General features: G+C 32.4%; 1 protein-coding gene across 1 annotated transcript; it reads left to right on the top strand.

Moving 5' to 3' along the window:
* Nucleotides 1-2,595: 2,595 nt before the first annotated feature.
* Nucleotides 2,596-8,671, top strand: LOC143541982 (uncharacterized). Its single transcript, XM_077034654.1, has 8 exons — nt 2,596-2,808; nt 3,558-3,914; nt 3,997-4,256; nt 4,450-4,591; nt 5,281-5,652; nt 5,736-5,867; nt 6,609-6,737; nt 6,806-8,671. Exons 1-8 carry the CDS (start codon nt 2,689-2,691, stop codon nt 8,543-8,545), a joined length of 3,252 nt encoding a protein of 1,083 aa, XP_076890769.1. The 5' UTR covers nt 2,596-2,688; the 3' UTR covers nt 8,546-8,671.
* The last annotated feature ends 5,546 nt before the right edge of the window (nt 8,672-14,217 follow it).

Here is a 14,217-nt window from a genome sequence, read left to right as displayed (position 1 = left end):
TTAATCTTGACATTTATGCGTAATTAAAAATTGGTTAAAGATAAAAGATGGAAAGCTTGATGACATTAAATACTATTAAGAACTACAAAAGATTGTTGCAAAAGTCGTCAATTTCGGTATTGTAAAAACATAAATAAATAAATGTAAATATTATTATAAAAAACTTTAAATTTTTCTTGAAAATTCAGTAACTAACAATATACTATTAATTTTTTTTAATTATCACGAAATTATTGTCAACACTTTAGCATTATTACCTTATTTAACAATAAATTCATTAGATATTTTTTTTTTTCAATTTTATACATTAATATTGACATTTATGCCTAATTAAAAATTTGTCAAATATAAAAAGATGGAAAGTTTTTATTTTCTATTTAGTTTATTAATTTATTTTTTAATTTGGCCGGAACAATTTAGACAAATCGGTAATTCTTGACATTTATGCCTAATTAAAAATTGGTCAAATATAAAAGATGTAAAGTTTATTGAGATCGAAGAATATTAAAACTAAAAAAGAGTGATCAAATTTGGTTCTTAAAAACAAAAATAAATTAATGTATAAATGATTGAAATGTATCATTGAATTTAAAGATGATTAATATTTTAAAATAAATAACCAATTATAGTAACTATCTAAGATTTTTTAAATCTAAATTTGAAATAAGTAATACACCCCATATTAAATTTGTCAAATAAATTAATGAGATTTTAATACAAAACTTATTAACTTTTGAGTATAATCAAAAGCAAATTATTTAAAATTTTCAGCTACATTAAATTTGTCATTTATGCTAATTAAAATTTAGTCAAATATAAAAGATGGAAAGTCAGTTGAGACTGAATACTACTAAAAACTACAAAAGATTGTTGTAATAGTAGTCAGCTTTGAATTTTAAAAACAGAAATAAATAATTGTAAATATTATTATAAAAAAAACGTTCCATTTTTTTTGTTAAAACTTTCAAGATAAGATTCAAGAATTTTAACAAAGAAAATGAAGATTGTCATTTATATAAAAATGAATTAATTTACATGAATTGTCTAAGTTACATAGAATAAAAAATGATAGAAAATTAACAATTAAAATACATTCGTAATGACCAGAACAAACATAATCAACCTAATCTCCATCGCATATTTTTTCCATGCAATTAGCCAATCTACCAAGTTGAGAGGCCATAAATTGAAATTACTAAAAAATAAATTAATGCTAGATACACTGAACTATTAAAAAAATTATTAAGAATTATCAATGGATGTAATCGGAATAATTATCATAATAATTTCGATAAGGAAATAAATTAACAATATTTTCGTATATCTCAAAACCTTCAAAATGTCTATTGAATCTTGGAAGGAGCAGGTGGAACTTTGGTGACCTAGTCCTACCATGGCTAGAGTTAAACTCCAAATGGTTCTTAAACTATAAATATGAATAGAGGAAGCTCTCAACATATAAAAATAAAATTGTAAATATGAATTTCAAGAAATCTTACATCAATTAGAACAAACATTTTGTGACCAGGTCCTACCATGGCTCGAGCTAGTCTCCGAATGGTCCTCAAACTTCATGATCTGACCTACCTAAGTAGCAGCAAGATGTGTGCAACATATAAGATGAACTACAAATAATACCAACAATTCAAATAATTAAGTTTCATTCAAGGTACACCAATAATAAGAACAAAAAAAAATTATATTTAAGTAGAACTGACAATACGGAAATTTTAACATGAATCATTCACCTAACCAGTTTGCATACATCCAATTCTCAAGCTAACCTGCCTGCATAACAACAAAAAGACCAAATAATGACAACATAATTAAATTAATATGTGAATTTCACTTACAAACAATAACAAACGATATAAATTTGAATACAAAGTCGTAGTTATAAGTTATAACAGCTTCAAAAGAGTGAAAATGATGATATAAACAAATGAGTATGGAATACCGAATTTATAGAAATGATTGTTTAAATGATTTTCGAAGTATAAGATGAGGTCAAATAAGTAGTGGAAATTTGAAATTTTAAAAATTGGACATCTAATACTTGAGGGTTTGACAATTGTTATTACACGGTCTTTATTTATAGATGATTTAGATTTAGAGTAAATACATTTAGTAAGGATATGAATTAATTATGTTGTTAGTTTTGGTCTAAATTTAAATATTAAAATTGAACATTCATTGTGTTAGTTTCAGTTTAAGTTTGAAATTTAAATTTGAATATTAAAATTGTCGGTTTTAGCTAAAAGTTAATTTATAATGATTTAAATTTAAATATCTTAGTATGTGAATTAATTGTAGGTTATTGATTAATTTAATTAATTTTGAATTATTTAATTGTTAAAAAAATCATAGAAGTTATTGTTATATATGAAAACAATAGAGTTTATTCAATAAAACTCAATTGTTTTAATATATATATAAATGTTCTTCTTCGACTCTATCGCTCTTTAAATCCTCACACCGTTTCATCAGGTATTAATTAATTATTATTATTATTATTATTATTACAACACAATTCTAGATTCATTTAATCACCTCTTACAATCATCCATCACTAATTCGCTTTATTTTTGGATCAGATTGTTATTATTATTATTATTTTAACAACAATTCGATTGATCTTAATTGAAAACTGGATTCATTAATGGATAAATCGATACGTGATTGAACGAAATGATGCCGGAATTAACGCATGATTGTGGCGGCGATACAACGACGTCGTATGGACCAGTTTCATCAACTGGCTTCTGGTCTAAACATCGTGATGATGTCAGTTATAATCAGCTTCAGAAGGTAGTTTAATTAGATGTGTTTGTTTTCTGTTAATTGAGTTTGTGGTTAGATCTTAATGGTTTTGTGATGCTAGGGTTTATTTGGATCTGTATTTTATTATTATTTAGGGTTATAAATTGGTTGAGTGTTGACTGTTAATAAGATTGATTGATACTACTAGCAAAAGTGTAAGTTGTAACTGATTCTGTTGCGTATTAGAACTACAATTCATCATTTGTTGGAGCTTGTTTTACTTTTGTGTGCTAAATATAGTCGTGTGGAAATTATTTATAACAATCGTGCGCTTACATCACGGTAATGCAATGTGATGTAATGTTGGAAGAGTTGAGTTTGTATTGTTGATTCAGTCTAGTGATGTCGTATTTGTCTCAAATAATAAGTGTTAAGTATTTGTTTTACTTTTATGTGCTAAATATAGTATGTTGAATTTATTTATAACAAATGTGTGCTTACATCAGAGAAATGCAATGTGATGTAATGTTGGAAGAGTTGAGTTCATATTGCTGCTTCACACTAGCCGTATATGTATATATAGCTATCTCAATTAATGCGTGTTAAATATTGGTTTTACTTTTATTTGTTTATTATAGTCTGGTTGAATTCCTTTACAACAATTGTGTGCTTACTTCACAATGCAATGTAATGTTGAAAGAATTGAGTTCATATTGTTGATTCACACTAGTCATATCGTGTCTATCTCAAATAAGAAGTGTTAAAGTATTGGTTTTAATCTTATGTGTTTATTGTAGTTTTGGAGTGAGTTACCACTGCAAGCAAGACGGGAGCTTCTGAGGATTGACAAACAAACTCTTTTTGAACAAGCGAGAAAAAATATGTACTGCTCGAGATGCAACGGGTTGCTTCTAGAAGGTTTTATGCAGATTATAATGTATGGAAAGTCATTGCAGCATGAAGGAAATAGACTTGTAACCTCAAAATCTCAAATCGTTGAGAATGTTTGTATGAAAATCGAGGGCAGAAATAATGGTGATGTTATTCAAGATCCATCTGTTCATCCTTGGGGAGGCTTAACTACCACTCGAGACGGAACACTTACTCTTCTTGATTGTTACATTTGTTCAAAATATTTGAAGGGACTACAAAATGTATATTCTTGATTTCTGTGTAATTGTATCATTATCACTGATTATTGTTTTGTAATGTTATTTCATATTATGGTCAAATTAGGTATTTGATAGTGCTAGAGCACAGGAGCGTGAACGGGAATTACTTTATCCCGATGCATGTGGTGGAGGCGGCCGCGGGTGGATTAGTCAAGGGATGGTGGGGTATGGTAGAGGTCATGGAACACGTGAGACGTGTGCTTTGCATACCGCAAGACTTTCGGTTGACACTTTGGTTGACTTTTGGTCAGCATTAGGCGAAGAGACACGTTTTTCTCTTTTAAGGATGAAGGAAGAAGATTTTATGGAACGGTTAATGTATAGGTAGGTTTTGCGTTCTTGGTTTATAAAATTCTGGACTAGTTTAATGAGACATTGTTATAATGAACCGTAAAATCACTTCATTAATGGTTTAAGAATGTTTCCATGTATAAGGGTTTAAGGGTTTGAATATCGTAATATAAACTTCTAAGATTCGAGAATTTTATTAACTTTTGGCTCGTTACTAATTTCACAGGTTTGATAGCAAAAGGTTTTGTAGAGATTGCAGAAAGAATGTAATCCGTGAGTTCAAGGAGCTAAAAGAACTTAAACGCATGAGAAAAGAAACCAGTTGCACGAGCTGGTTTTGTGTGGCTGATACAAGCTTCCAGTGTGAGGTATGTCATAACCATTAACCACACATGCGTTTTTCTTAAACTGGTCGATTTAGGTTATGTTTTATATCTAAAAGGTAAACGTCTAAAATAGAAGTTAGCATAAAAGGAAAACCATCAACAGGGCCGAATAGGTTAAAATTTGTTAAAATGTGTTTTTAATGCATAAAATATCCAAAAAAAGAAACAAGTAAAACAGATACGCCTGTCAACGAGGCTGGAAGTTTGTTTATGTTCATTTATTTAATAAACGAATAAACATGAACAAATAATTTTGTTCATTAAGTTAAACATACGAACATGGAAACATGTCTCGTTTGTTTATTTATGTTCGTGAAAGTTCGTTTGTTAACATTTGTTAGTATTTCCGTTCAAAATTTACAACCCATTATAACATAGCTTAATACCTTAGTTTTAATAACCTTTTAGGCCCAACACATTGTTTTTCACATTACTTTTAACTCGTTTTAGCTCAGTTATGTTCATTCGTCTATGATAGTGAATCATTCGTTATTAATGAATGTTCATAAACAAACACGAACAAAATCAAACGTGTTTATTTTCTCAATGAACAAACTTGAACAAGAAAACGCTGGTTGTTTAATTGTTCTTGTCCATTCGTTTGTTAGGCTAATGTTCAAAGAATTAATGCAAACTTAGAGTGATGTAATGCTATATTATTCATCTTGCAGGTGACTCTTGACACAATTCAAGCTGAATGGCATCAAAACTATGCGGATTCTAAAGGAATATATGACCATTATAAATGGGCTGTTGGAACCGGTGCAGGCAAATCTGATATAAAAGAATTTACAGATGTGGGTTTAAATTCAAGTTTTAAAGCCAGTGGTCTAAAATTAGCCAATCATAACTCATGTTACATCACTCTACGCGCATGCATAACCGATAAAAATTACAACGAAGTTTCGGTAAAAGCTCATGCTTTGAAAGGTCAACATTGTGTTCATGGAAGACTTGTCGTTGGTGATGGTTTTGTTACAATCAATAGAGGTGATAACATTAGAGGGTTCTTTGAGCATGCAGAAGAGGCCGAGGAAGAAGAGGTGGTTATAATTTTTTATTATTATTTTTTTTCTGAGTCTTATTTTTTATTTGCATGTTTTTTTATATATGTAAACGATTTCAGGATGATGAATCCGTGGACAAAGATGGGAATGAATTAGATGGAGAATGTTCCCGTCCTCAAAAACATGCGAAGAGTCCCGAACTTGCTCGAGAGTTTCTTTTAGATGCTGCGACGGTTATTTTTAAAGAACAGGTATATATAATAATATATATGATGAAATAAATTATTTTTATTTATTTAGTGATCTTCAATCATCTTACTTGCCTTTGTGCTGCAAGAAAACCATGAACCATCAATCATGTGAAAAAGGAAAAACAATTACATATTTACATCTTTGAGATCAATATGTTATATGGCATTTAATACAATAAAACCTCAATTATTGAATACCTTCAAAACCAAAAGAAAGTTCGTTTATGTTTGTTTATTTAATAAATGAATGAACATGAACAAAATTATGTTCATTTAACTATGAAATTTAAAATTTTATCAAATGTTAAATATTAAATATATTATATATTATATTTGTTTAACCCGTTTATATCAACCCTTCGTTTATGTTCGATTGTGTTTGTTCACGTTCGTTTGTGTTCGTTTACGTTAATGAACTGTTCGTTTAGATTTTTAACAATTGAACATGAAAAAAATTGTTCAATTTAATTGTTTGTGTTCAGTTAAGAACGAACATGAACGTGCCCACGTTCGTGTTCTTTTGGATCGTTTACAGACCTATTTATGAGAGGCTATATTTTTGTCGGTTTTGTTAATAATAATAACAAATAATAAAAATTCTGGACCAAAGAAATTAATTGAGCGTGGTTATTTGTTTATTGAGGTTATACTGTACCATAAAATCATATCTCCATGTTTTGTATATAACACTTATTATTTAAATAAATACTCTGTTAATATAGTGTTATTATTTTATTATAGGTTGAAAAGGCTTTCAGAGAAGGAACCGCACGCCAAAACGCACATAGCATGTTTGTGTCTCTCGCGTTAAAATTATTGGAAAAACGTGTAATAGTCGCGTGCAAGGACATCATTACTTTAGAAAAGCAGGTATGTGCCGACCCGTTTATATATAAATTAATATATTCGGGTCATATTAAAATTTTATTCTTCCTCAGTTTAAACTCCTTGAAGAAGAAGAAAAAGAAAAACGAGACGATGAAGAGAGAAAAGAACGCAGAAGGGTAAAAGAAAAAGAAAAAAAACTTCGTAGGAAAGAAAGATTAAGAATTAAGGAACAAGAAAAGGACAAAAAATGTGGTCAAGTTAGTGAAATTTCTGTTCTTGATCGCAGTAAAGAGGAATTAACAACTGTTAATAACGAGCCCGGCATCGACGACAATACGTGTTATGAAGAACAAGAACAGGAACAAGAACAAAAAGAACAGGAAGATACAGAAGACACACTATCATTCATGCCCACATCAGATGATTATAATGCTCGAGAAGACCAAATGTGTGACTATGATGAGAAGTCAAAAGATGGGAATCAGTTATATGCTAATGGTGATCAGTTGAAGAACAACCGTAGGAGACCGAAATCATGGAAAGATTATCAACATGATCAACCTTCTAAATGGTCTGATAGACGGCGGTTTGACCATGGGTCAACGGTCAACAAACCAGGCCCACGGTATCACAGTGACGGGTTCGAGACTTCAAGAAACGGAAACTTAAACGGACTGAATAAGCCCGTTACCCGGTCAAACGGGTCAAGGTACAATGATAGATCGCATTGTTGTCAACACACTTATTATCGACCCAAATTAGGTACACCTGAACCCGATACCGATACTTCAAAACCGTATTCTCGCAGAAACAAATATAATATTAATAATCAAGCTGAATCGGTTCGGGAACGACCTAAGACCAAAATGATATCGGGAAATACAAAGAAAGTATGGGAGCCTAGAAGCAATTTAGATTCTCCTGATGTCATCGACCCGTCTGCTGATGTCATCAAACCTGTCAAGCTTGTGAATTCACCAAATGGGCCTGATTTGGATGCTACCAATGTTAAGGATGACAATTTGAAGCAATCAAAAAGTAATGTTCACATTGAACTCGAGCCTGAGCCCGAAAGTGGGACAACAGATTTGTCGACTAGCACCGATAGCTGCTCATCAAGTCTGAGTGAAGGAGACGGAAACACTTCATTTTCTTCAAACCCGCAGAATGCCGAGTCATCGTCCACGTCAGATTCCGAGTACGCGAATCATCTGGCTGAAATGGTTAAAGAGAACACGAGTGAGTTATTATCGGAAGCAGCTGAAAGTGTTACGGGGAATAATAGTTGTAATATTATTCCGCCACCATTGCCAGCTCAGAGCATACACTTTCCCGTGTTTCAACCTCCTTCCATGGGTTATTACCACCAGGGCCCGGTTCCATGGACCACAGGCCCACCCAATGGACTAGTTCCATTAGGCCCGTTACCCCATCCAAACCACTATATGTTTGCTAGCCCTAGTCCGTTTGGGTACGGGAATTCACGTTATGTTCAGTATGGTGTCGGTGGGCTCCACCCACCACCACTTAACCATGGTCAACTCCCTATGTACCAAGCTGTCCCACCGGTCAACATGGCTATCCCTGTCAAAAGCGGGCATGTGAATTCTGAAAAGGCACAAAATGGGCATAATGAAAATGAGAATTCGGATAAAACACAAAAGGGTAATGCGGGGTTTTCTCTGTTTCACTTTGGTGGGCCCGTTGATGTTTCAAACAGGTTTAATCCGGAGGCGGATTGTGTGAAAGAAGAGGTGGATGTGAATGTGGATAGTTGTGGGGTTGTGAAGGATGTGGAGGAATATAACTTATTTGCAGCAAGCAATGGGATACAATTTTCCATCTTTTAAATACAGTTTTTGAGATTTTGAAGATTTGAGTTTGATTTTTGAGTTTAAGTAATTCGATTTTTATTTGGTACGCTAAATGCAATAATCTTGTGAAACGTATTCATTCAGCATGTTTCTTGTTTTGGTTATTTTGGCCAATTTTATACTCAATAGTTATTTCTTTTGCTTAAATTTATGTTTGATCTCAAATGGTTGATTTTGAAGGTTTATCGTGTAAGCTAACACACAATGAAACTACTAATACGGTTTCTTAAATCGTTTAATTCGATCATTTAATAATAATTGTAATAACCATAATCTTATATTGCTATAGCATACTGAATTTTTATAAACCTAACAAACATGTAATGGTTTTAAATGCTTGCAATATTAACTAGGGATATTATATGAAGTTTACATTTTAATACTGTTGACCTAAGTAAAGTAGCTCCAATGGTTGCAAACAGATGGCTGCATGAAGCGTGTTGGTGTCTGTATTTTGACATCACCATTGAAGGCAAATGCTCGTTGGGTATTCGTTTGTTCATGTCCGAATTTTGCAACACCAGCAAACATATAAAAGGTGTTTAAAAGTGGACATGTTAATGAAAAGGAAACACGTGCTTTTATATACGGTTGCAAAATTTATGTGACTCATTAAGATACGTTTGAAAGTGGATGCAATGGAGATGCTTAGATAAATTTGAGGGCTTATTATGCCAAATTGTCCAAGGTGAATCGCTAAAAACAGAAAACAAGGGAAGTGAGGTGATTGGTTGTATATTCGTAGATAGTGTTACGAGGGTTACTTATCATCGTAAGTCATCTACAGACCTCGTGAAATTCATGTAATTCTATGTGGTGTTTTGCTCTAAGATGTGAAATTCGATTCTAGATTTGATTTTATGGCATCATAAGCTTACAAGTTACAAGTACTAGAGACATAGTCCTAAGATGTAATTTTGATTTATATTATCAGCCACAATTTTGAAAGAAATGATTTCATTTTTCAACCAAAAAAATGGTGTGGTGTAGCATGTCCCTTATAAGGTCGGTTTGGAATTTAGCAAAACTATGCAATTATATGAGCCAAAGGATGCCCATAGTTGAAACTAGCCAACTTCCATATGTTAGGAGCCTAACCATACCATGTTTTTTATGTTAATTTTATATTTTTATTTTACAAGTAGCGTTAAAGCATCCCAATGCAAAACCCAGAATAAAAACACTTACAAGACGTGATACGAAAGCTTTTTACATCATATTTTAATGTATCATTCAAAAACACTTATTTTCTCTCAAATGCTATATTTTCCCATAAACATCCTTTCATGTCTATATTATTATTATCACATTTTACATTTAATTTTTACCACCAGATTATTTTCTATAATAAATCAAATTATCTGTACAAAAATTAATCAGCTTATGATACACAAACAAATGCTTTGTTAATAAACCAACTTAGGTAAATTAAATGATTATATAAGAGAAATATAGATATTGCAACATACTACAAGAATTAATGTTGTTAAAAGGAAACATTACATATATTTTTTCTATTATTTTGCGCAATTACCCAAATACTATATAAAATGATGTACATGTACAAATCATAAAGTATAAACAGAGTTCGTAAATAAAACGGTAAAGAAATAAAAAACAAGCATGGCACACCTCACTCCTCATTCTTATTTATCTAGAACTCCGGATACTAATCTCACTAGACGCACATGGACAATTCCTCCCAAATGTCATGCTAGCGTCCTTCTTGCGTTTTCTAGTGTTGGAGATGCTCTTGGTGATTGATGGTCACATGTGTTTTATCTAAATGTCTAGATATATATTGTTGAATGGAAAACATGTAATTTGTTAAAATTCGATAATGACTTAAAGGATGGAATAAACTTGCCATAAGTCCCTAGTCATGATGTGCCCACTTATTTAGAATGAATTTCACTAGCCAAGTTGTGGGCATCTCCTAGCTTTTAATGAACTTATCATAGGAGCATTGAACTTGTATCCAAGTTGTGTGCTTGGAATATTTGTTAAAAGTTCCTAAACCACTATTAATTATATATTGTATAACAAACGTACGAACTAAACTGAAAATGGAACCTTGGAACATGGATTTTCAAACGTACAAATGTGTATGCTGTCATGTGAACGTGCTTCCTTGTTGTAAAAGGCGGGGTTTTAACTGAAGTTATGATCAATATGTGTTTCGACGGTAGTGTTTCTTATGAAAAACAAATTTTAACGTTTTGAACAAACTTTAATAAATTTTGTCGTTTAAAACATGCTATGCTTGTTTGAGAATAGCTGTTTTGTCTATGCAATCATATCACACGCTACCTTTGAATGATGCCAGTGAGAACAAAATTGTACCCCTTTTGGTAGTAACTTTGGTATAAGATTCTAATGTTTAGTTTTAGAAGTTTAATATCATCTATTCATCTAATGTTAAAAGTGGCTTCATTGTCACAACCCGTCCATCATGTCATATCTGAAACACTAACTTGTCTTTTGAAGCAAAACAAAGTATGTTAACTTTGTTTTGTAAAATTTCATTTGCCTATACACAAGGTCGGTCTGTATTTGGCATAATAATGCTTTATTTGCACGAGCTTAGACATATTCTGCGAGTCATCAATAAACTTTTAGCCATGGTGTTATTTTTTTAACAATGTTTTGAACTACCCTTGATACCTTGATACCTGAGTGAGACTTCTGAGTCGTGATGTCAACCGTTCATTCTGATTTTAAGGCGTCATACATGACTCACCCAGAACGTGTTATTGATAATTGCTTCTGGTCCGCAATGAAATTTGATTATCATGGAATGATACTCCCTTTGGGTTACTCTACATGTCTAGTTTTAGTATGTAAGTTCATAACTGAAGTTCAATTTTATACCAATCCAATTTTTTATTTTTTTTTTCAGTTGATTTAGAACAATAGAGGAGCAAATACTTTATGTCACGTTAATGATTTAAATGTTCAAAAAAAAAAGATAAATAAATAAATACTTTCCTTGAAAATTACATGGTTCCAACTTCCAAGTACTCCAGTTTGATAATATGTAACACTTAATTATGGTAGTGTAATTAACGGAGGAATACTAGGATCTTTGTGATCTCCAGTTTGATCCTGAGGTCATCCGGGTGTTACTACATGCGGGCCTTCGAGCGAGAGGGTTTTTCCTGAAACTTGAGATAACTTGGAGGCGCTTAAGGCTTCGTACGACTGGGTTGGGCCTGCTGACGGTGGCCCTTTGCCATTGAGTCACCCATACGAAATACTTAAGGCCGTTAAATAAAAAAATGCCATTTTTAACAACTTTTACATAAAGATGGCACGAGATTCGTTGGCAACAAAAGCCCACCATTCCACATCTAAACCCCTTTTGGGCTCATAAGTCATCAATAAATCTTTCAATATTTATTAATAGATAAAAAGATTCGGGAAACCATACCTTTTAAGCTATTGACGTATTGAGTTTTAAATGTTTAGTCACACAACATGATACCTCAAGTTTCTAAAGCTATGAAGTCAAAACTCTTCGAGTAATTAATCACAATTCGGCTACCATTTCATTACGACCGAAAGGCAGATAAACTTTCCGTTTTTAGGCAAAACTAAGTAAACATGAAAGTAGTATTTTGAAAAAAAAAGAAATGTGTAAATGGAAAAAAACATGTTTAATGTAACACCCTAGCTAAATTACGCATCAGTCGTGAGTGTTTGCTCGCAAATGAATCAACACATTCTAGGCGCGTTGACGATGAATTAGTGGAGAGCTACACGGTTAAGCATGCTTGCAAGTTGGATGAGAGTAATTCCACGGCATCTGGCCTCTAGGAAATCTCCACTTGACAACCAAAAACAAGTTTGTGAGCTTGGTGAGAGACAAATGTTACATTAAACCCGAATTTCAATAATTCCAGCCTCCTAAATCGTTTTATTTATATAAGAATAGGCAACTCAACCCGTTTCAACTTAAACAAAAACCCCAAAACCCGTTTCTCCTACTCCACGTTGTAGCATACGCCATACTGAAAGGGAAAAAACGCAATTTTCGTGGGATGTCCTACAACGAACAAGGTGCCGATTTTTGTTAAAACGGATGGAGTATAATCTTAACCGAAAATAGTAAAAAGGTATGATGGGTGTGGGTGGGAATCCATTTTGTGTGGTCTTGGCTTAACACAACATAACATAACATTCTTGACTTGAGAATAAGACCTATTGGCTTCACTTCATGTAAGATTCCAAGATTCTATTCTTTAAGAATCTCTCTACCTATCTATTCTTTCTATTCATGTTACCATCTCTGAGCTGGAGAATAACATTCCATACTCATTTTCTCTTCCATAGGGTGAGGGTGCGCGGCACGTGAGATTAAAGTCGCAACCAATAAGGAACTAGCGCGTGTCCTTAAGTTAATAGCTTGAAAAGGTCCTAGTGAAACATGATTCTTAACTATGATACGTTGATATATGTTCGTTTATGCGAGCTTCAAAAGATAACTTGAAGAATAAGAGCCTTAAAGAAAGGAAATACAAGTACAAGAAAAAAGAACAAGTGCCCATGTTATAGATTCTAAAGTGGGATATAACATGTAACATTCGGCTTTCATACTAATAATATTGTTTTTTTTTTAATTTATATATCACTTGCGCGAGTGAATAATTTGTAGGAGGTTATCCCTCATTGATTGCTTCACCTAAGCATGTTTTAACTATGAAACTCTCTTTTTACCACTGTCAATGCGCTCAATATGCGTTGATGGTGTTTGAGGTCGACGACGAGGGATCTAGAACTTTAGATACCGGGGGGGGGGGGCAAAATTCTTTAGGCTAAAACGGTTTGGATAAAAACGACTAATAAAATGAAAAAGATAATAATAAATAGATTCTAATAATCACCTAATAATAATCACCTAACATAAGTTAACAAATACGAGAGAAAACTGTGTGTGTGTGTTGTAATTTAACTAGGGTAAATATAAAATAGTTACATTTAAAGAAGTAAAACAAAAACAAGTTCATGAACAACTAGCTTATCAAATAAACACACACACATAAACGGGAGAGTTCATGAGAAAACCACAAAGTTATGAGAAAACTACCACCAACCAATCGTTTTTTTTTCTTTTATCTATAGGGTTGGGATTGTAAAAAAAATATGTAGTTTACGAAGTTAAATACATGTATCTCATACGAGGTACATATATATAGCTTACGAGTGCTACATATGTGTGTGTGTGTGTGTGTGTTAAGTTTGTAAGTGTTAATTTTATAGGGTAGATCCGCCCCTGACATGTGGCTTATTCCTTATGAGTCTCAATATTTCTTATGTCCACAGACGATATATGTAAGATTTGTCTAGGGTACTAGTACATATTATTTACATAGGGAATTTTGGAAATATATATATAGTTATTTGGTTTTTCATTTTTAAAGTGTTTTGTAATTGTATGTAAAATTACTAAAAATATGATCTTTGATCCTTTAAGAATGAGTACATGAAGTGAAAGTTGTGACAGGAGATGAAAACTGATGTTGGTGTATAAATGCATTATGAATCCATTATTATTACAAGTGTGCGTGCGTGTGAAAAGATTCATATCAGATGTGCTTCTACTCATCAAATGTGAGAAGTATGGAGTAAAGTACAACTCGTTATTCGAT

Source organism: Bidens hawaiensis, unplaced genomic scaffold, assembly GCF_021521415.1.
Source record: "Bidens hawaiensis isolate Kalapana, Puna unplaced genomic scaffold, B.hawaiensis_p1.1 tig00012728_1, whole genome shotgun sequence".
Taxonomy (NCBI): domain Eukaryota; kingdom Viridiplantae; phylum Streptophyta; class Magnoliopsida; order Asterales; family Asteraceae; genus Bidens; species Bidens hawaiensis.
Note: the sequence above shows the minus strand (reverse complement) of the source record. Positions and strands in the feature narration are given on the sequence as shown.

Coding starts and splice junctions, on each gene's coding strand:
- LOC143541982 (XM_077034654.1), top strand. CDS start 2,689: ATGATGCCGGAATTAACGCATGATTGTGGCGGCGATACAACGACGTCG. Junction 2,809..3,557: donor GTTATAATCAGCTTCAGAAG/GTAGTTTAATTA, acceptor TGTTTATTGTAG/TTTTGGAGTGAGTTACCACT. Junction 4,592..5,280: donor ATACAAGCTTCCAGTGTGAG/GTATGTCATAAC, acceptor TTCATCTTGCAG/GTGACTCTTGACACAATTCA.